This window comes from Schistocerca serialis, chromosome 9 (genome assembly GCF_023864345.2).
Source record: "Schistocerca serialis cubense isolate TAMUIC-IGC-003099 chromosome 9, iqSchSeri2.2, whole genome shotgun sequence".
In the NCBI taxonomy this organism is placed as follows: domain Eukaryota; kingdom Metazoa; phylum Arthropoda; class Insecta; order Orthoptera; family Acrididae; genus Schistocerca; species Schistocerca serialis.
This window is the reverse complement of record NC_064646.1, coordinates 59,764,689-59,786,359: the sequence shown is the minus strand read 5'-3', so window position 1 is coordinate 59,786,359 and position 21,671 is coordinate 59,764,689. Positions and strand designations below refer to the sequence as shown.

Genomic DNA, 21,671 nt, shown 5'->3' with positions numbered 1-21,671 from the left:
AACGGTGTGCTGACCCCACGCACCTCCTATCCACATCCTTCACCGAGGATGACACGGCGGTCGGATGGTCCCGTTGGGCCACTCGTGGCCTGAAGACGGAGTGCTTTTTTTTTCTAAAGTAATACAGGACAAGTAACTGACTCACTATAAGCATCTACAATCTACTACTACCAACACCTGGTCCCTGGAGACAACTGCACACAACTACAACTAGTCTATCGACCACAAGAAAATGCAGATAAGCAAAGCCACAATAACAGGCAACGTATACAAGCAAAAGACACAGTAACTTATTGCTGATACACCGTCATCAAGCAACGGCCTCGCCGTATTTACGATTTCGCAGCCCTGTGCCACCGAGATACCAGTGTGCATAACATTTGCCAGGAATTTTTGGACATTTATTTATTTATTGCATTAACAGTACAGAGTGACCCACCACCTTGAAATGTAACGTCGGTCGAGTGCAACTTCTCATTGTTACACTTTTATTGGTATACAGTTGTTAATGTAATTGTAAATAATATGTAGGAAATAATACATAAAATTTTCTCTAAGTTAGATGGAATGCAATGATTTACGATCGTTAAAGTTGTTCTGTACAATTTGTTTTTGTTAGTTGAGGAGAATACAATTTATGTGATGGAAAAGTTAATAAATCACGTAATACAATAAACGAGGTAGAAACAAGTTGCATTACGTAAAGGAAAGTGATATACTGTATTTAGATGTGCAGTATAGTGTAAGTGTAATAGCCTATTACGATGTGCTTCAGGTGAGGAGGCCTCTGCAGAACGTCGAACTATTCTCACTTGAAATGGTATGTGCTTAAGTAGGTCTCTTGCACTTGTGTGTATTGATATATTACTTAGTGTTGCATGTCAGAGCACTGCATTCAGGTTCGCAGGAGAGCTTCTGTAAAGTTTGGAAGGTAGGAGACGAGGTACTGGATAAGTAAAGCTGTGAGGAGGGGGCGTGGGTCGTGTTTGGGTACCTCAGATGGTAGAGCACTTGCCGGCGAATGGCAAAGGTCCCGAGTTCGAGTCTCGGTCTGGCACACAGTTTTAATCTGCCAGGAAGTTTCATATCAGTGCACACTCCGCTGCAGAGTGAAAATCTCATTCAGGATTTAGAATACTTATTTTGCATTTATAAGAATGTTTCGCAAGCGATGGGCGACTTGCGAATACGTCAGAGCCCTTCTCAATAAATAATGTCCATTGTAAGCAATGGATATGGATCACTAATAACTGGTATCGTAGTGCCGGTCTAGTACTGTGCTACTAATGTCCGTCTAGTACTGTGCGGCCGCGGCTGGCACGAGCGCCGCTTATATTCTCTTCTTGCGGAGGCAGCTCCTGTTGTCGTGACGTCCTAGTCAGTGTCGTGTCACGGCCTTCTGCGCTCCGCCGGACTTCGTCTTCGTGCCGGCGCTTGTGGTTACGCCGGAACAAATGAAACCACAGCTCCACCCACAGGGCGTTGATTCCCATTCACTTCAAGGTCGAAAATGACAGTTCAAAGGTCGGCGAGCACCAGCACTATTTTCTGGCCAACCTTTGGCACTACAGGCACACTCATGATGACTCAAACCCTCTACAGCAGGCTGTTCCAACCGAGCTCCAGGGAGCCGGAGCGCTCCGGAGCGCTCACTGCGGCAGTTCGGAGCCCGCGTGGAGGGGGAAAGCGAATTCACTGCCCCCTGGCCGCATGCAGCCGCAACTGACGCAATAATCCGTGTTCAATGACAGCGGGAGCCTTGTACCTCTATTGGAGGATACCTTTCTATTCATTGACAGGGATGGCCGTCCACAATGTCTTGTACGTCATAAAGTATTTAATTCTGCGAAGAAGTACAATATACGAGGGCAGTTCAATAAGTATTGCAACACATTTTTTTTCTGAAACAGGGGTTGAAATACACCAGGTTATTCCCCAATCCTTTAGCTACACAACACTATTTTTCAACGTAATCTCCATTCAATGCTACGGCCTTACGCCACCTTGAAATGAGGGCCTGTATGCCTGCACGGTACCATTCCACTGGTCGATGTCGGAGCCAACGTCGTAGTGCATCAATAACTTCTTCATCATCCGCGTAGTGCCTCCCACGGATTGCGTCCTTCATTGGGCCAAACATATGGAAATCCGACGGTGCGGGATCGGGGCTGTAGGGTGCATGAGGAAGAACAGTCCACTAAAGTTTTGTGAGCTCCTCTCGGGTGTGAAGACTTGTGTGAGGTCTTGCGTTGTCATGAAGAAGGAGAAGTTCGTTCAGATTTTTGTGCCTACGAACACGCTGAAGTCGTTTCTTCAATTTCTGAAGAGTAGCACAATACACTTCAGAGTTGATCGTTTGACCATGGGGAAGGACATCGAACAGAATAACCCCTTCAGCGTCCCAGAAGACTGTAACCATGACTTTACCGGCTGAGGGTATGTCTTTAAACTTTCTCTTGGTAGGGGAGTGGGTGTGGCGCCACTCCATTGATTGCCGTTTTGTTTCAGGTTCGAAGTGATGAACCCATGTTTCATCGCCTGTAACAATCTTTGACAAGAAATTGTCACCCTCAGCCACATGACGAGCAAGCAATTCCGCACAGATGGTTCTCCTTTGCTCTTTATGGTGTTTGGTTAGACAACGAGGGACCCAGCGGGAACAAACCTTTGAATATCCCAACTGGTGAACAATTGTGACAGCACTACCAACAGAGATGTCAAGTTGAACACTGAGTTGTTTGATGGTGATCCGTCGATCATCTCGAACGAGTGTGTTCGCACGCTCCGCCATTGCAGGAGTCACAGCTGTGCACGGCCGGCCCGCACGCGGGAGATCAGACAGTCTTGCTTGACCTTGCGGCGATGATGACACACGCTTGGCCCAACGACTCACCGTGCTTTTGTCCACTGCCAGATCACCGTAGACATTCTGCAAGCGCCTATGAATATCTGAGATGCCCTGGTTTTCCGCCAAAAGAAACTCGATCACTGCGCGTTGTTTGCAACGTACATCCGTTACAGACGCCATTTTAACAGCTCCGTACAACGCTGCCACCTGTCGGAAGTCAATGAAAGTATACGAGACGAAGCGGGAATGTTTGAAAATATTCCACAAGAAATTTCCGGTTTTTTCAACCAAAATTGGCCGAGGAAAAATATGTGTTGCATTACTTATTGAACTGTCCTCGTACAATGACATTATACACGTCTTCACGCAGCGCACTACATCTACATCTACATCCATACTCCGCAAGCCACCTGACGGTGCGTGGCGAAGGGTACCCTGAGTACCTCTATCGGTTCTCCCATCTATTCCAGTCTCGAATTGTTCGTGGAAAGAAGGATTGTCGGTATGCTTCTGTGTGGTCTCTAATCTCTCTGATTTTATCCTCATGGTCTCTTCGCGAGATATACGTCGGAAGGAGCAATATACTGCTTGACTCTTCGGTGAAGGTATGTTCTCGAAATTTTAACAAAAGCCCGTACCAAGCTACTGAGCGTCTCTCCTGCAGAGTCTTCCACTGGAGTTTATCTATCATCTCCGTAACGCTTTCGCGATTACTAAGTGATCCCGTAACGAAGCGCGCTGCTCTCCGTTGGACCTTCTCTATTTCTTCTATCAACCGTATCTGGTACGGATCCCACACCACGATAAGGTAGAAGGCGTTGCACGCAGAGATCTGGTAACCAGGCTTAAGAACGAAAAACCAGGAGACATAGGTTTAACAACGCTTTCGTAGTACGAAGGGTATCAAAACATGCAACATAGTTCGCGTTCTGTAATGCGTTTATAATTTTGAATGAGAGCGGAGAAAACACTACTGAATCTGCAATTCGAGCAAGCTACAGGGTCGCTCACATCATTGCGACGAGTGGCAAGCTGTTTTCGGTGGGACCACTCGTAAAATCGTGCATGGTAGCAGTTGCTGAATGTTTGTTTCCAAGGGAGATGCAGGCAATTGAAGGGGTTTACCTGTCGAACCAAACAATGTCTCGTCGAATCCTGGACACGGCAGCGGATTTAGAGACACAGCTCAGGAAAGAGGCGGAGAGCTTTGTTGCATTTTCTGCTAGCGCTTGACGAAAGCACGGACATAACGGACTGTGCTCAGCTTGCAGTCTTTGTGCGTGGCGTCGACATGGAGCTGCAAGTAACTGAAGAACTCTTGGATGTGGTACCATGATTACACCGCAACAGGACGTGACATTTTTGAAGCTGTTTGTGAATCAGTGGACAATATGAATTTGCCGTGGGATAAGCTCCATTCTGCAGCGACAGACGGCGCACCACGAATGATCGGGCGTCACCAAGGTTTTGCTTCTCGTTTGAAAAATAAACTCAGGGACGAATTCGGGAAAGACATTTGGACTCTTCATTGTTTTATACACCAAGAGGCACTGTGTGCTGAAACAGTAGGACTAGGTGGCGAAATGAAAGATGTCGTGAAGTGTGTGAATTTTGTGCGGCGTCACGGTATGAGTCATCGCCAATTCAAAGGATTCCTGAAAGATATGGAAGCGGAGTATGGGGATATACCTTACCACAGTACAGTTCGTTGGCTGAGTCGGGAAAAAGTTCTTGATGTTTTCTTTGCCATTCGTGAGGAAATATCCCTGTTTCTCGAAATGCTTTGTCTCAAAGATATAAAATGTATATCAGACCTGGCGTTCCTAGCTGACATAACTACGCATCTGAATAATTTAAATCTGTCATTGCAGGGCAAAGGGCAGCTAATCGTTGACATGCACGACCAGATCAAAGCGTTCATGGAAAAGTTACGTTTATTTGAGAGGCAGATGAGTAATGGGCATTTAACGTTCTTCAGTCGTCTTGCTTCTTTAAAACTGCCTGAAGATACTACTTTCGGCGATTACCAAGCAAAGTTAAAGCAGGTCATCACGTCGTTTGAAACACGATTCCGAGACCTCACTAGTTTGGAAATGGAACTTAAGGAGTTCAGCACTCCTTTTTCAGTTTCCGCCGATGACTTGTCATCGTCACTTCTATTGGAGATCATTGATTTGCAAAATTCAACTTTGTTGAAAGAGAGGTACTGCAACACGTTGGATTTCTCACGATGGTATCGTTCATTACAGCAAAAAACATTTCCCAAGCTTCACAACAATGCCGCTCAGATCATGTGCATGTTTGGATCTACGTATTGTTGTGAGCAGCTTTCCTCAGCAATGAAAAGAGTAAAAAGTAAGGAACGATCGTTTCTTCAGGACGCAACAATGAAGGCCATCCTCCGCATTAACGCTGCGAACACTTTGACGCATGATATTTCCGATCTTGTAATGAAAAGAAACTGTCAAGGTACAGAGGCCCAATAAATTTAGTATGCAATTTCTTGTAAAACAGTTGTTTCTTATTTATTCCCTGAACATCGTATTTCCTGGTGAAGCATGTCACCACGTCTTAGCAGCTAACAGTATGAGGTTGTCGGTCTTGTAAGACGCAGCTGGCACATCAGAACGCTCGCCTTGCCGCCTGCCTACACCAGCCGTGCCACGTGCCGGCGTGCCGGCCCACTTGACTGGTCACAGCGAGCGACAAGGCTCCCTGGAGCAGGGAGCGCTCCGCGGCTCACAACGGAGCCCACGAGCTGGAACAGCCTGCTCCACAGGGACGTGGTGAGCCAGGAACACCAACGAACATAATGGCACACACCCCTTTGGAATCCTGTGTGACCACAACTTTTTCTCTGGTGCATAGGGTGGAACCACTAGGGGCTACTTGAACCCATTCAACAAAATCTGAACGTGATCCGAAGCAGCAAAGGTTGTTAATGAGTTTTTCAGCCCTACTGCTAGAGTCGCAGGTTCGAATCCTGCCTCGGACATGGATGTGTGTGATGTCTTTAGGCCAGCTAGGTTTAAGTAGTTCTAAGTTCTAGGGGACTGATGACCTCAGACGTTAAGTCCCATAGTGCTCATAGACATTTGAACCATTTGAGAGAAACCATGATGGAGTCTTAAGCACCTGCAGACAGGCTTCGCTGTCGCTCTAGACCCTGCTACATGCCGCGCAGAATCGGAGTGGTATCAGGGGGCTGTCCACTTGCTGGCTCCTTGGTCAACATCGCGAGTCGCTTCTGCATAGAAGTGGTCGGATGACACCCAGGATCTTAGAGGGACCCTCTGCCGCTTTACCGTTTTATTCACGCATACGTTAATGTCACTAGCTCCCCACCCCCTCTCCCGCCCCTTCCCCCTGTGATCACTTCACAGCAGGGCACCAAACAGGAGGGCTGAAGAAGCAGAAGCTTCAGAACACGTTCAAGTTTCATCGAATGGTTTTCAACAGTACCCACCTGTACACCAGAGTAAAAATTACTGTCACGCTACACTCCAAAGGGGTACGATCACGTTCAGTAGGGTTCTTGTCCCACAATGTCTTTAGAGAAAGGTTCTCTCTTCAGGGGAGGGGAGGGGTGGGGAGGTAGCAGTTAAAAGGTTGTCAAGGACGTCTTTCTGTTGCTCCACCACACTGTGAACTGTCGTTTGCGAGTTGAAACGTGTAGGAATCAACCCCCCAAGGAAAAGGATGGTTCCATTGACACCCATTATACCAACCCCTGAGGTCTTTCTGAGTCGGTCGTTAGCAGCGGTGTTTCCTCGACTACCCCCAAGAAAACCGGGTGATTACGGCGCTCGGCGTAGTGGTTCTGACCTCCATTGCAGGGGCGTCAAAAGAAGAGGGTGAATCTTAGGCAAGATGGGATTTGACTATCTTATCATCGTCAGACTCGTCCACGGCGGCGTTGGGCATATAGTTGTGGGTCAGTTTGGTGCCATTACGACATCATTAATCCACCTTACGCCTCACACGAAATTTTGAGCTGTGGCATTCTTTTCCCCGTGTGCTGACACCTTGTTATTTAAAGCCTCACTGTGGCCGAGGGAGACGTCGCAGAGCACCACGTTTTAGCCCATTACACAGGAAGGTTGTGTTGTAGGCACCTCTGAACCAAATTTCAAACTTGTGCGTCGCGGTAAGGCTTCGAAAAAGTGATCCTTTAATTCTTTGGCGCAGTTTATATGACAAAACAAACGATTAACGCGAAACAAAAGATTCCGGACTAGTCCCACAGTCGGATTTCAGGGGGGGGGGGACTGCCAAAGGGGGGTGACCACGAGAAAAAGACTGAATAATCAACGAAAGGATAACGTTCTACGAGTCGGAGAGTGGAATGTCAGAAGCTTGAATGAGGCAGGGAAACTAGAAACTCTGAGAAGGGAAATGCAAAGGCTCAATCTAGTTACAGTAGGAGTCTGAAGTGAAATGTAAAAAAGACAAGCATTTCTAATCAGATGAGTATAAGGTGATATAAATAACACCAGAAAATGGCATAACTGGAGTAGGATTCGCTATGAAGGTAGGCCACAGAGTGTGTTACTGTGAACAGTTCAATGCTGGGCTGTTATTATCAGAATCGACATCAAACCAACACCGACAATGATGGATCAGGTATACATGCCGATGTCACAAGCTGAAGATGAAGAAATAAAGTATATGAGGATACTGAAAGGGTAACAGAGTATGGAAAGGGAGATGAAAATTAGTGCTGGAGGACTAGAACGCAGTTGAAGGGGAAGAAGTGGAAGAAAAGAGAGAATATGGGCTTGGGACAAGAAGTGAGAGAGGAGACAGACTAATTGAGTTCTGTAATATATTTCAACTAGTAATAGCGAATACTTTGTTCACGAGCCACAAGAGGAGGTATACTTGGAAAAAAATCGGGTGATACAGGATGATTTCAGTTAGATTACATCATGGTCAAACAGAGATGCCGAAATCAGATACTGGACTTGTGGTGTCACTGCCAGACACCACACGTGCTAGGTGGTAGCCTTTAAATCGGCCGCGGTCCATTAGTATACGCCGGACCCGCGTGTCGCCACTGTCAGTGATTGCAGACCGAGCGCCACCACACGGCAGGTCTAGAGAGACTTACTAGCACTCGCCCCAGTTGTACAGCCGACTTAGCCAGAGATGGATCACTGACAACTACGTTCTCATTTGCCGAGACGATAGTTAGCATAGCCTTCAGCTACGTCATTTGCTACGACCTAGCAAGGCGCCATAGCATTTGATATTATTTTATATTGTGGTTATAACATGTACCGTCAAGAGAGATGTTCTACAATTGTGGATTAAAGTTAAGTATTACATCAACTACGTACTTTATTTGCTACTATTAATTCCTTTAACTGTTCCAGACCTCACGCCAATCTGCGTGAGCTTAACGCGTGTCTTTCGGCTTCCTCTCATTGTGACTTGGCTGTCTTGCCATGTCACAACAGGATTGAAAGTCGTACCCAGGAGTAGATGAAGAACTCAGATCACAATATGGTAGCGATGAAGAGATGGCTGAAGTTCAAGACATTAGTCAGGAAGAATCAATAGGCAAAGAAGTGGGCTACGGAAGCACCAAGAAATGACGAAATACGCTTAAGTTCTCTAACGCTATAGATACAGCAGTAAGAAATAGCGCAGTAGGCAGTACAGTTGAAAAGAAACAGACATATCTAAACACGTCAGTAACAGAAGTTGGAAAGAAAAACGTAGGTACAAAAGAGCTACCTGTGAAGAAACATAGGTAACAGAAGAAACACTTCAGTTGATCAATAAAAGAAGGAAGTACAAAAAACTCAGGAATACAGAAATACAAGTCTCTGAGGAATGAAATAAATGGGTAGTCCGGAGAAGTTCAGACGAAATGGCTGCATGAAAAATGAGAAGAAATCGAAAAGAAATGATTGTCGGAAGGACAGACTCAGTCTACAGAAAAGTCCAAACAACGTTCGGTGACATTAAAAGCAAGGGTGGTAACATTAAGAGTGCAACGGTAATTCCACTGTTAAATGCAGAGAAGAGAGTGAATAGTTGGAAAGTATACACTGAAAGCCACTATGAGGGGGAAGATTTGTCTAATGTGACAGAACAAGAAACAGGAATCAATTTAAAAGAGTTAGGGGATCCAGCATTAGAATCAGAATTTAAAAGAGCTTTGGAGGACTTAAGATCAAATAAGGCAGAAGGGATAGATAACATTCCATCAGAATTTCTAAAATCATTGGGGGAAGTGGCAACAAAACGACTATTCACGTTGGTGTGTAGAATACATGAGTCTGGCGATATGCCATCTGACTTTCGGAAAAGCATCATCCACACAATTCCGAAGACGGCAAGAGCTGACAAGTGCGAGAATTCTCGCACAATCAGCTTAACAGCTCATGCATCGAAGCTACTTACAAGAATAATATACAGAAGAATGGAAAAGAAAATTGAGAATGCAATAGGTGACGATCAGTTTGGCTTTAGGAAAAGTAAAGGGACGAGAGAGGCAATTCTGGCGTTACGGCTAATAAAGGAAGCAGAACTAAAGGAAAATCAATACACGTTCACAGGATTTGTCGACCTGGAAAAAGCTCTCGACAATGTAAAATGGTACAAGGGGTTCGAAATTCCGGGAAAAATAGGAGTAAGCTATCGAGATAGACGGGTAATATACAATATTTAAAAGAGACAAGGGAGTGGAAGACTAAGAACGAAGTGTTCGTATTAAAAAGGGTGTAAGATACGGATGTAGTCTTTCGCCCCTACTGTTCAATCTATACATCGAAGAAGCAATGATGCAAATAAAAGGAAGATTCAGGAGTGTTATTAAAATTGAAGGTGAAAGGGTATCAATGATACGATTCGCTGATGATATTGCTATGGTAAGTGAAAGTGAAGAAGAACTACATGATATGCTGAATAGAATGGACAGTCTAATGAGTACAGCACATGGAATGAGAGTAAATCGAAGAAAGACGAAAGTAATGAGAAGTAGCAGAAATGAGAAAAGAGAGAAACTTAACATCAGGATTGATGGTCGCGAAGTAGATCAAGTTAAGGAATGCTGCTAGCTAGGCAGTAAAATAACCAATGACGGACGGAGCTAGGAGGACATCAAAAGCAGGCTAGCAATTTCAAAAGGGGCATTCCTGGCCAAGAGAAGTCTACTAACATCAAACATAAACCTTAATTTGAGGAAGAAATTTCTGAGAATGAACGTCTGGAATACAGCATTGTATCGTAGTGAAACATGGATTGTGGGAAAACCGGAACAGAATAGAATCGAAGCATCTGAGATGTGGTGCTACAGACGAATGTTAAAAATTAGTTGGGCTGATAAGGTAAGGAATGAGGAGGTTCTGCGCAGGATCGGAGAGGAAAGGAATATCTGGGAAACACTGATGAGGAGAAAGGACAGGATGGTGGCACATCTGTTAAGACACCAGGGAATGACTTCCATAGTACTAGAGGGAGCTGTAGAGGGCAAACTTTGTAGCGGAAGAGATTGTAATACATCCACGAAATAATTCAGGGCGTAGGTTGCAAGTGCTACTCTGCGATTAAGGGGTTGATACAGGAGAGGAATTCGTGGTGGGCCGCATCAGAGCAGTCAGAAGATCGATGACCCAAAAAAAAATATTCATCCCTTCTGCCTTACTTGATCTTAAGTCCTCCAGAGTTCCGTTAAACTCACTCTAATACTGGATACCCTATATCTTCCTTATCGATTCCAATTTCTTTTTCTAACCCCCCCCCCCCCCCCCCCCCCCCACACACACACACCGAGGCCTTCAATATACAGTTTCCACCCGTTTTCTCTCCCATCTGAGTCTAACAGTGAAATTTACGCTTCATACTTAATGTTGTCGGCCTCGCTATTACATTCAGCGAAGGTTGCTTTGAGTTTTCTCTATGCTGATTCCGTCCTTCCGACGTCCATTATGTCAGTACCAATGAGAAAAAAAAACGGTAGTGTCCAAACTCCTACATTTCTAGTGAAAATCTTGAGTACGTCGCATCGTATAAGTGCTAATGGATGATATTAATAAGCGATGTGAAGTGAGATGTCATCTAAAATCAGTATTAACAAAAGAGAATGGGACAGATGTGTTGGAATAAAGATGGTAAAGGTGTGTGTATCGATCAATGCGCTAGTAGAGCCTATTCTATTATTCCACGCTTTGAAGTCCTTGTCTAGTAGGCATGACGACAAATATAGAACGAATTCAGCAATGTGCTGCAAGGATAGTTATAGATCGGTATACACCAGACAAAAGTGTAGCGGAGGTGTTCGGAGAACTGAAATGGGAATCGTTGAAACAAAGACGAACAAACCTCATCCTAGGTGTCGTATGTAAAGTTACCACTGACAGTGCCACTAAAGCGGAGTTAATAAACGCGGTTCCCGAAGTTTTTTCACCAAAGAAAACTGCAGTTTATGGCGGGTCATGGCCCATCGAACATAGGCCGGTGTGAGGTGGAGCGTAGACTATTAAGTTAAGTAGTGGTTTTGACTTTGTACATATGTACTGTTTGTGTTTTCCTTTTTCGTTTATAAATGTATAGCAATGGTGATCTTTTAATCATTGGCAAGGGTCTTCTTAGGCACTTGTGGGTTTTATCGTTGTTCTGAAGAAGATGTAGTTATCTACGCCGAAACTTGGGTTAACACTAGGTGCTTTATTCGCAATCGAGGCGGGTTTTTAGTTTTTTAATACATTAACCAACGATTGCTGACGCGCTGCGATGTTGAAGGTTCTACGTTTAACTAAAATGGGAGGGTGAAATACTGTTACGAGAACTGTGAAAACATGACTGATGATCTTGGAATTCATACTAAAGTACAGTTTGTTCATCGGTGTCTCAGCTTTTGCATTACGACAGTTCGCGTGAGGTTAAATGTGCTTCACTGTTACAGTTAGCGTCGGAGTAAATAAGAACTTGGCCGGCCAGGGTGGCCGAGCGGTTCTAGGCACTGCAGTCTCGAACCGCGCGACATCTACGGTCACAGGTTCGAATCCTGTCTCGGGCATGGATATGTGTGATGTCCTTAGGTTAGTTAGGTTTAAGTAGTTCTAAGTTCTAGGGGACTGCTGACCCTAGCAGTTAAGTCCCATAGTGCTCAGAGCCAGCCAAATAAGAACTTGGCGAGCATTACCTCATTCCGAATAAACAGTCACACCAGAAAGCGTCTTAAAAAAGGCATCCTCTGTCCACCATTTCCGCCATCTGCGCTGCACGCTCACCCAACACCGACAACATACGAGCATTCGCAGCTTAACGCCAGTTACGTTCAAATGGTTCAAATGGCTCTGAGCACTATGGGATTTAACTTCTGAAGTCATCAGTCCCCTAGAACTTAGAACTACTTAAACCTAACTAACCTAAGGACATCACACACATCCATGCCCGAGGCAGGATTCGAACCTGCGACCGTAGCGGTCGCGCGGTTCCAGACTGTAGCGTCTAGAACCGCTCGGTCACCCCGGCCGGCGCCAGTTACGTGATCTACTTCTAGCTCACCCTCCTCTGGTTACGCGTCACCGATGTATTCATGTATCCAAAGACGCTCTCTGTGGCAAATATTACAAAAAAGCTGTCATCTCTGATAACACAGAAAGCTTACAAAGAGAATTCTGTGGGTGCCAGATCCGGACACGTAGTGCGATATGAGGCGGCGCATAATCTGTCTCCCTCTGTCGCCCGGAGGCAGGTTCCGCGTTCTCAAGACCATCACCGTCGAGTTCGGCCTTGAGATGCCGAAAACGAGCGGTGCCCGGCGTGCGTGTCTTCGCTGTCCACATATAAGGAGACGGACCTCGCGCCCTCACGGAGACTACCGTTGGCGCCCACCATGAGGAATGCAGCCGTCCCTGCGGTGAGTACAGACTGTGTTCTCAGCACAGCACGACTCTTTCTACTTGTGTCAACAAACACGTGTTCCGCATTCTGTATATCTTAATGCTGCCAGCAAAAGAACTTCCCCTCACGTATAAGAAGAAAATACGGTATATCTGCACGGTTGGAACAAAGTGGATAGTGTCTCGAAAAGTAGGACGTTAAAACATGTAGTAAGGCAAAATTTTAACATTCGATGTTATTACTAGTCTGTATATGACTTTCAGTAATCGGAATCCTTCCGAGATGGTATTGATGAAGAACGTCGAAAACGTTCAAAAAATGGCAGATTGTGTTCTATAATCGCGAAATAGGGGAGATAGTGTCACAGAAATGACACGCAATTTGGGGTAGCAGTCATTAAAATAAATGCGTTTTTCTATGCGGCGAGATCTTTTCACGAAACTTCAGTCTCCAGCTTTCTCCTCCGAATGAAAAAAAGACTTGTTGACGACCACTTACGCAAGGAGAAATGCATTGTGATAAAATAAGAGAAATCAAAGCTCGCACGGAAAGATTTAATTGTCCGTTTTTTCCGTGCGCCGTTCGAGAGTCGAGTGATAGAGAAATAGAGTGAAAATGGTTCCAAGAAACCTTCGCTAAATACTTAAGTGTGAATTGCCGAATAGTCATGCAGAATCAGATGCAGAGGTTATAACATGAATATCAGTATCATTAAAACAAGGGAAAAGGAATGTTGTCGAATTAAATCGGGTGATGCTAATAGAATTAGATCGGTAAATCACGCCCTAAAAGTAGTATTTGGGCAGGGAAGTGACAGACGTTGACTGAAATAGAGGAAATCTAAAATTCAGACTGATAGTAGCAAGAAATTAGCTTCAGAAAAAAGTATTTCGTTAACATCTAATACAAATTTAAGTATTAGGGAGTCTTTTTTTTATGAAGGTATTTGCATGAAGTGTAGCCTTGTACGGACGTGACAAGGAGAGAACGGAAGCTTTTGAAATGTTTTGCTACAGAAGAATATTGAAAGTCAGATGGGTAGATTGAATAACTAATGAAAAGATAGTGAATAGGATGAGGTAGAATAGAAATTAACGGACAACTCATCAAAAGGAATGCTCGATTGACAGGACAGTTTCTGTGGTATCAAGGAGTCGTTATTTTGTTAATAGAAAGAAGTGTGGAGGTTAAAGACAGTAGAGGGAGGCGAATGGATGAGTGCATTAAGCAAGTTCAAATGGATGAAGGTTGAAGCAGTTCTGTAGTCACCAACAAACTTGCAACGGCATAGACTACTGTGAAGCGCTGCATCGAACCGGACTGAAGACCTCGGGAACAGTAACACGGACTTATGATAGAGACGTATTATCTCCATTAGAAATCATGTGCTGCAACACTTCATACATTAATTCGCGTAACCTGCAAAAATAGAACGTACTACTCCTTGTTCGTGTAGCTACTGGCGCAGAGAAACGTCGACCACACATCTTTCAAAAATAACTAAAAAATTCACATAAATATTTTACTGCCTATCCCGGTTTCAACTTATCAATCTTTATTAATATTTCAAAAATGGAAAAGAAACACATGATTACTATTGAGCTAAGTGCGCACGAAATTCTGTTAACAGTTACCAGATGTACATGGTTCTTATTACTAGACGAGCTTCCTGCAATTAACTTGTACAGTGCACCAGCACACCGCGTCAAATTCTTCCTTAAACATAATGTTGGAAATCCTCTATCCCAGGTGGATCGCCGGTGATTTCAGAGCCGTCCACAAAACGGGCACGCTAAAGTTCAAAGCAAGGCAACTCTAGTTCAAAATGGTTCAAATGGCTCCGAGCACTATGGGACTCAACTGTTGAGGTCATCAGTCCCCTAGAACATAGAAATAGTTAAACCTAACTAACCTAAGGAGTGCACACACATCCATGCCCGAGGCAGGATTCGAACCAGACTGTAACGCCTAGAACCGCTCGGCCACAACGGCCGGCGCAACTCTAGTATTATCGCGAACTAGGGGAGAGAGCGCCTTGGACGTGATAAGCGAGTTAGCGCGGCATTCATCAGAACAATCATGTTTTTCGATATCTCGCTATCTTCTCGTAAAATTTTGATCACCAACCTCTTCCTCCGAATGCGAAACTGTTCCGTAATAAAATAAGGCAAATGAGAGATAACACGGAAGATTTAGGTGCTCATCTTTTCCATGTGATATTTCAGTGGAACGGTCGAGAAATTTACTGAAAGTAGTTCTATGAACATAATTAATTGCAGAGTAGTCTCTTAGGTGTTGTAGATTCTCTGTCTTTTTCTTCCGATATTCAGCTCATAAGAGCTTCCAAATTGGCCCACAAATAAAAGCCTTACGGATTTAGGTCCAGAGAATGTTGCGGTCAGGGAATAAGTCCGTCTTAGTCTAATCGGAAGAACAACGTAACAAAAAAAAAAATGTATTTGAAGAAGAAAAGGTTGACATGTTACGTATAGAAAGCAATGAGAAACTAATTTTACTTCATTTTACCTGTCTATTCCTCAGTTTCCTTATGAACTGCTATGTAATTCAATGTAAATGTAATGTTTCGGATTTTAAAATTTTCTCACGTGTATTTTCTGAATAGTTACCTTTGTCTATTGTGCAGTGTATCTTAAATATCTTTTGATAAGTTAAAGATACTGATAATCTTCCATACTGGTAAATAATCACAAAATAATAATAATTTTTTTGATAGAACCATATCCTGTACTCAACAAATATCTATTGACGACAAGCGAGAAATCCTTTGTAGAGTTACGACACTATTTTCGGTGTGACGCTCAGCGACAAGTAGCGAAATCTGGATCGTCAGTCGGTCTCTGTAGAACTCACGTATTCAAGAATTTTCAGCAACCTACGCTTTTTGATTGTTTGACTTCCTGTAACTGTTCCCTTTTATCGTTAATCAGAATCGACGTTTTTTAAGTGCGTAGTGTACAAGCAAAACAAAATAAATGTTCCGATCAAGACTTTCCAATTTATCAATGGCTTGTGAAATATTTCTTGATTCAGACAGCATTCCCGAACAACATTATTTTATTAACCAAAATATTAGCTGGTCCCGGTCACGAATTGCTATGGCTCAGTCTGGTTAAGCAGAAAAGAAAGAAAAGACAAAGCACGCGTTTCTAAAATACATGGAAATTTGATATAATAACTAATTTCCTTCTCCCCTGCGTTTCTGTCCATCTCCTCCTGCCTCCCCCCCCCCCCCCCCCACCCTCCACCACTCTCTCTCTCTCTCTGTTCAAAAATGTTAAATGGCTCTATGGGACTTAACAGCTGAGGTCAACAGTCCCGTAGACTTAGAACAACTTAAACCTAACTAACCTAAGGACATCACACACATCCGAGGCAGGATTCGAATCAGCGACCGTAGCAGTCGCGCGGTTCCGGACTGAAGCGGCTAGAAGCGCTCGGCTATCGCGGCCGGCTCTCTCTCTGTTCATCTCGCCCTTTCCGCTTTCGATGCCCTTTGCCTCCCAGCCATATGTCTTTCTGTTCCCTCCTCTTTCTTACCTTGAACCTTGAGCCTGTACGTGGCCATACGTTTTTTACCTTGAACCTTTATATATATATATATATATATATATATATATATATATACACTCCTGGAAATGGAAAAAAGAACACATTGACACCGGTGTGTCAGACCCACCATACTTGCTCCGGACACTGCGAGAGGGCTGTACAAGCAATGATCACACGCACGGCACAGCGGACACACCAGGAACCGCGGTGTTGGCCGTCGAATGGCGCTAGCTGCGCAGCATTTGTGCACCGCCGCCGTCAGTGTCAGCCAGTTTGCCGTGGCATACGGAGCTCCATCGCAGTCTTTAACACTGGTAGCATGCCGCGACAGCTTGGACGTGAACCGTATGTGCAGTTGACGGACTTTGAGCGAGGGCGTACAGTGGGCATGCGGGAGGCCGGGTGGACGTACCGCCGAATTGCTCAACACGTGGGGCGTGAGGTCTCCACAGTACATCGATGTTGTCGCCAGTGGTCGGCGGAAGGTGCACGTGCCCGTCGACCTGGGACCGGACCGCAGCGACGCACGGATGCACGCCAAGACCGTAGGATCCTACGCAGTGCCGTAGGGGACCGCACCGCCACTTCCCAGCAAATTAGGGACACTGTTGCTCCTGGGGTATCGGCGAGGACCATTCGCAACCGTCTCCATGAAGCTGGGCTACGGTCCCGCACACCGTAAGGCCGTCTTCCGCTCACGCCCCATCATCGTGCAGCCCGCCTCCAGTGGTGTCGCGACAGGCGTGAATGGAGGGACGAATGGAGACGTGTCGTCTTCAGCGATGAGAGTCGCTTCTGCCTTGGTGCCAATGATGGTCGTATGCGTGTTTGGCGCCGTGCAGGTGAGCGCCACAATCAGGACTGCATACGACCGAGGCACACAGGGCCAACACCCGGCATCATGGTGTGGGGAGCGATCTCCTACACTGGCCGTACACCACTGGTGATCGTCGAGGGGACACTGAATAGTGCACGGTACATCCAAACCGTCATCGAACCCATCGTTCTACCATTCCTAGACCGGCAAGGGAACTTGCTGTTCCAACAGGACAATGCACGTCCGCATGTATCCCGTGCCACCCAACGCGCTCTAGAAGGTGTAAGTCAACTACCCTGGCCAGCAAGATCTCCGGATCTGTCCCCCATTGAGCATGTTTGGGACTGGATGAAGCGTCGTTTCACGCGGTCTGCACGTCCAGCACGAACGCTGGTCCAACTGAGGCGCCAGGTGGAAATGGCATGGCAAGCCGTTCCACAGGACTACATCCAGCATCTCTACGATCGTCTCCATGGGAGAATAGCAGCCTGCATTGCTGCGAAAGGTGGATATACACTGTACTAGTGCCGACATTGTGCATGCTCTGTTTCCTGTGTCTATGTGCCTGTGGTTCTGTCAGTGTGATCATGTGATGTATCTGACCCCAGGAATGTGTCAATAAAGTTTCCCCTTCCTGGGACAATGAATTCACGGTGTTCTTATTTCAATTTCCAGGAGTGTATATATATATATATATATATATATATATATATATATATATATATATATATAATACAGCCTGTACGTGGCCATAAGTTTTTTACTGTGATGTACTAAAATTTGAACTAAATCGGTCGAGTACTTTATGTTTTTGGCGACAATGTTCCCGTGTGTGTGTGTGTGTGTGTGTGTGTGTGTGTGTGTATGTGTGTGTGTGTGTGTGTGTGTGTGTGTGTGTAGCGCATGTCCATCCAAATGTTCATCAGCGTATTGTGCAAAATTTTGAAGTAAATAGGACAAGAGCTTTTCAAGATCTTTTGTAACAACGTTTTCTCTTTACATATTATGTATTTATTTATGTATGAACCGCTACTTCCAAATCACGTTAAGTCTTCGATTGGCCTCACAAGGGCTCAGTGCAGCCCGCTTGCCAAGAGCACTCGACAGATTCAGACGGTCACCCACACAAGTGCTAACCAAGCCCAACAACGCTCAACTTCGGTGATACGACTGGAACCAGTGTTGCCACCGCGGCAAGGCCGTTGGCAAGTTCACTTATAACACTATGGATGTAGTGGTTTCGATCGTTGTCGAGCAGAAATGAATTAGAGCCTGAAAATTTACCCACAAAATATACTTAATTTGAAATTCCTCAACAAGAAAAAGAGATCATGTCAGAGGGAGCTCTCTTTGTCTTTTCACTCTTAACGTTTCTAAAATATGTTGATTAGAAAATAATTCAGGTGAGCCCTCCATCAACGCATAATAGGTTCTTTATTTCACTTCCAAGGGCAACAATTTACAGAGGAGAATACACACCGTTCATTGTCATAACATCTTCTGTCGCTATTACACAGGACATTAACAAATATCTTAATAAATTAATAAACATATGAGTATTATATTAAATATTTTAGCGCAGTTATAATACTTCATTATATTCCTGATGGATAACTAACAATAGACGCAAGTTTCTGGATGTTGACAGGATGTTAATTTTTATCAGGGAAAGCTCTTACTATTCTTCTGGAAATAAGAGTTATCTGTTTTCCCAGGATTTAGCTCGATGTGAACCACCTAACATACGGTGTAGTGATGCTAGATATGGGACCTGCACTTTAAACAGCCAGTCGAAATTTCGTTCGAAGTATTTGTGCCAGTAACGGGCGCAACTTACAATCCATTGTTGCATGTGCTTATTGCTTTCAGGGTACCAGTAAGCTTTTTAGAGTCCAAATTTTGCTGGACATCTTGTTTTGGTCCATATTAATTCCTCCCAAAGTATGGAAAAACAAAAAGCTTGCAGTATGAGACAGGTGTTTCACAGTATTAAGGTATGCACTTTAGAGCCCAGGTTTATAAAGCCTTTCGTTATTACCATCATCTCTGTGAGTTTTTCGATGGAGTTGTGGTTTACCAGCGGGTATAAGTGCTTATACAAGGTGATTCAGGAGGAATATCACATAATTTGTAATGTGATTCTGAATGTGAAAATAAACCGAAGAAGTCCCATGAACATGCGTCCGATTTTCGATCGTTACGGAACTGGAGTGGGTTGATGACTACCATGAATGGATTTGGAGACAAGCTTGAATATTACTTATCGAAACGTTGTGTAGGCGCTATGGTAGACGGAATAATGGTGGGACAGATGACTGACCCATTCTACTAGAGGAGTTGGGGTTCTCCGACAGATGGTACCACTGTGACGTCGCACAGAGGTAACAGCTACAAGCATACCAGTGTGCAATAGAGGACTGGATCCGTGAGCAGTCGTGAGGCCGTGCTTGAGTGTTGTTCAAGTCAGCAAGTCCAGTGTGTCCTTGAATACCAACATGCTGCATACGTTCACCCATGCAGAATACGCACACATATTGTTTATGTACAGCTACTGTATGAGCAGTGGCAGTGCGGCTGTGACGGAATGTTATTGTTGTTGTGGTCTTCAGTCCTGAGACTGGTTTGATGCAGCTCTCCATGCTACTCTATCCTGTGCAAGCTGCTTCATCTTCCAGTACGTAATGCAGCCTACATCCTGCTGAATCTGCTTAGTGCATTCATCTCTTGGTCTCCTATGATTTTTACCCTCCATGCTGCCCTACAGTACTAAATTGGTGATCCCTTGATGCCTCAAAACATGTACTACCAACCGGTCCCTTCTTCTAGTCAAGTTGTGTCACAAACTCCTGTTCTCCCCAATTCTATTCAATACCTCTTCATTAGTTATGTGATCTACCCATCTAATCTTCAGCATTCTTCTATAGCACCACATTTCAAAAGCTTCTATTCTCTTCTTGTCCAAACTATTTATACCAGAGACATTTCCCTGATCGACGGACTCGTGTTCCAGGGAATTTTCCAGGGTTTTTCAAACATTGCTTGAATGTGTTAAGTGTACTATTGTACACTTAACATCAGAACGTGAGGTGCCCAGTCTGCGGAGGAAAGGAACGACATTATTGCAACGGTACAATGTACGCCCACCACCAGTACAAGGTGGATCAGCTGTCAGTTCGATATTCCACAAACAAACATTCCGAGAGCTTGTACCCATTCTCCGTGCAGCCCACGCAATACCTGCATCCAGGTGACCCAGTAAGTAGACAACAGTTGTGGGAATGAAATGATAATTAAATGGACACCCGAGCTGCAAACAGGCGTTGATGTACTTCATTGGGGACATGGTGAAAATGTGTGCCCCGACCAGGACTCGAACCCGGGATCTCTTGCTTATATGGCAGACGCTCTATCCATCTGAGCCACCGAGGGCACAGAGGATAGTGCGCCTGCAGGGAATTATGCCTTGCACGCTCCCCGTGTAAGCAGGAGATCGCGGGTTCGAGTCCTGGTCGGGGCACACATTTTCAACATGTCCCCAATGCGTACATCAGCGCCTGTATGCAGCTAGGGTGTCCATTGAATTATCATTTCATTTCTAGCGAAGCTGTATGGTCATCTACGGTAACTGTTCTTCCGAGAACAGATACTAGCGTCATATATACACTCCTGGAAATTGAAATAAGAACACCGTGAATTCATTGTCCCAGGAAGGAGAAACTTTATTGACACATTCCTGGGGTCAGATACATCACATGATCACACTGACAGAACCACAGGCACATAGACACAGGCAACAGAGCATGCACAATGTCGGCACTAGTACAGTGTATATCCACCTTTTGCAGCAATGCAGGCTGCTATTCTCCCATGGAGACGATCGTAGAGATGCTGGATGTAGTCCTGTGGAACGGCTTGCCATGCCATTTCCACCTGGCGCCTCAGTTGGACCAGCGTTCGTGCTGGACGTGCAGACCGCGTGAGACGACGCTTCATCCAGTCCCAAACATGCTCAATTGGGGACAGATCCGGAGATCTTGCTGGCCAGGGTAGTTGACTTACACCATCTAGAGCACGTTGGGTGGCACGGGATACATGCGGACGTGCATTGTCCTGTTGGAACAGCAAGTTCCCTTGCCGGTCTAGGAATGGTAGAAGGATGGGTTCGATGACGGTTTGGATGTACCGTGCACTATTCAGTGTCCCTTCGACGATCACCAATGGTGTACGGCCAGTGTAGGAGATCGCTCCCCACACCATGATGCCGGGTGTTGGCCCTGTGTGCCTCGGTCGTATGCAGTCCTGATTGTGGCGCTCACCTGCACGGCGCCAAATACGCATACGACCATCATTGGCACCAAGGCAGAAGCGACTCTCATCGCTGAAGACGACACGTCTCCATTCGTCCCTCCATTCACGCCTGTCGCGACACCACTGGAGGCGGGCTGCACGATGTTGGGGCGTGAGCGGAAGACGGCCTAACGGTGTGCGGGACCGTAGCCCAGCTTCATGGAGACGGTTGCGAATGGTCCTCGCCGATACCCCAGGAGCAACAGTGTCCCTAATTTGCTGGGAAGTGGC

The 21,671-nt window shown here is 45.2% G+C and overlaps 1 protein-coding gene across 1 annotated transcript in view; it reads left to right on the top strand.

Annotated features, from left to right (window-relative positions):
• The first annotated feature begins 12,696 nt into the window (after positions 1–12,696).
• LOC126419367 (uncharacterized) overlaps positions 12,697–21,671 on the top strand; it is a 189,763-nt gene continuing 180,788 nt past the window's right edge. The window contains exon 1 of the mRNA XM_050086554.1: positions 12,697–12,722. Within this exon, the coding sequence (XP_049942511.1) occupies positions 12,699–12,722 (24 nt within the window). The 5' untranslated portion in view covers positions 12,697–12,698. The remainder of the gene's footprint in view (positions 12,723–21,671) is intronic.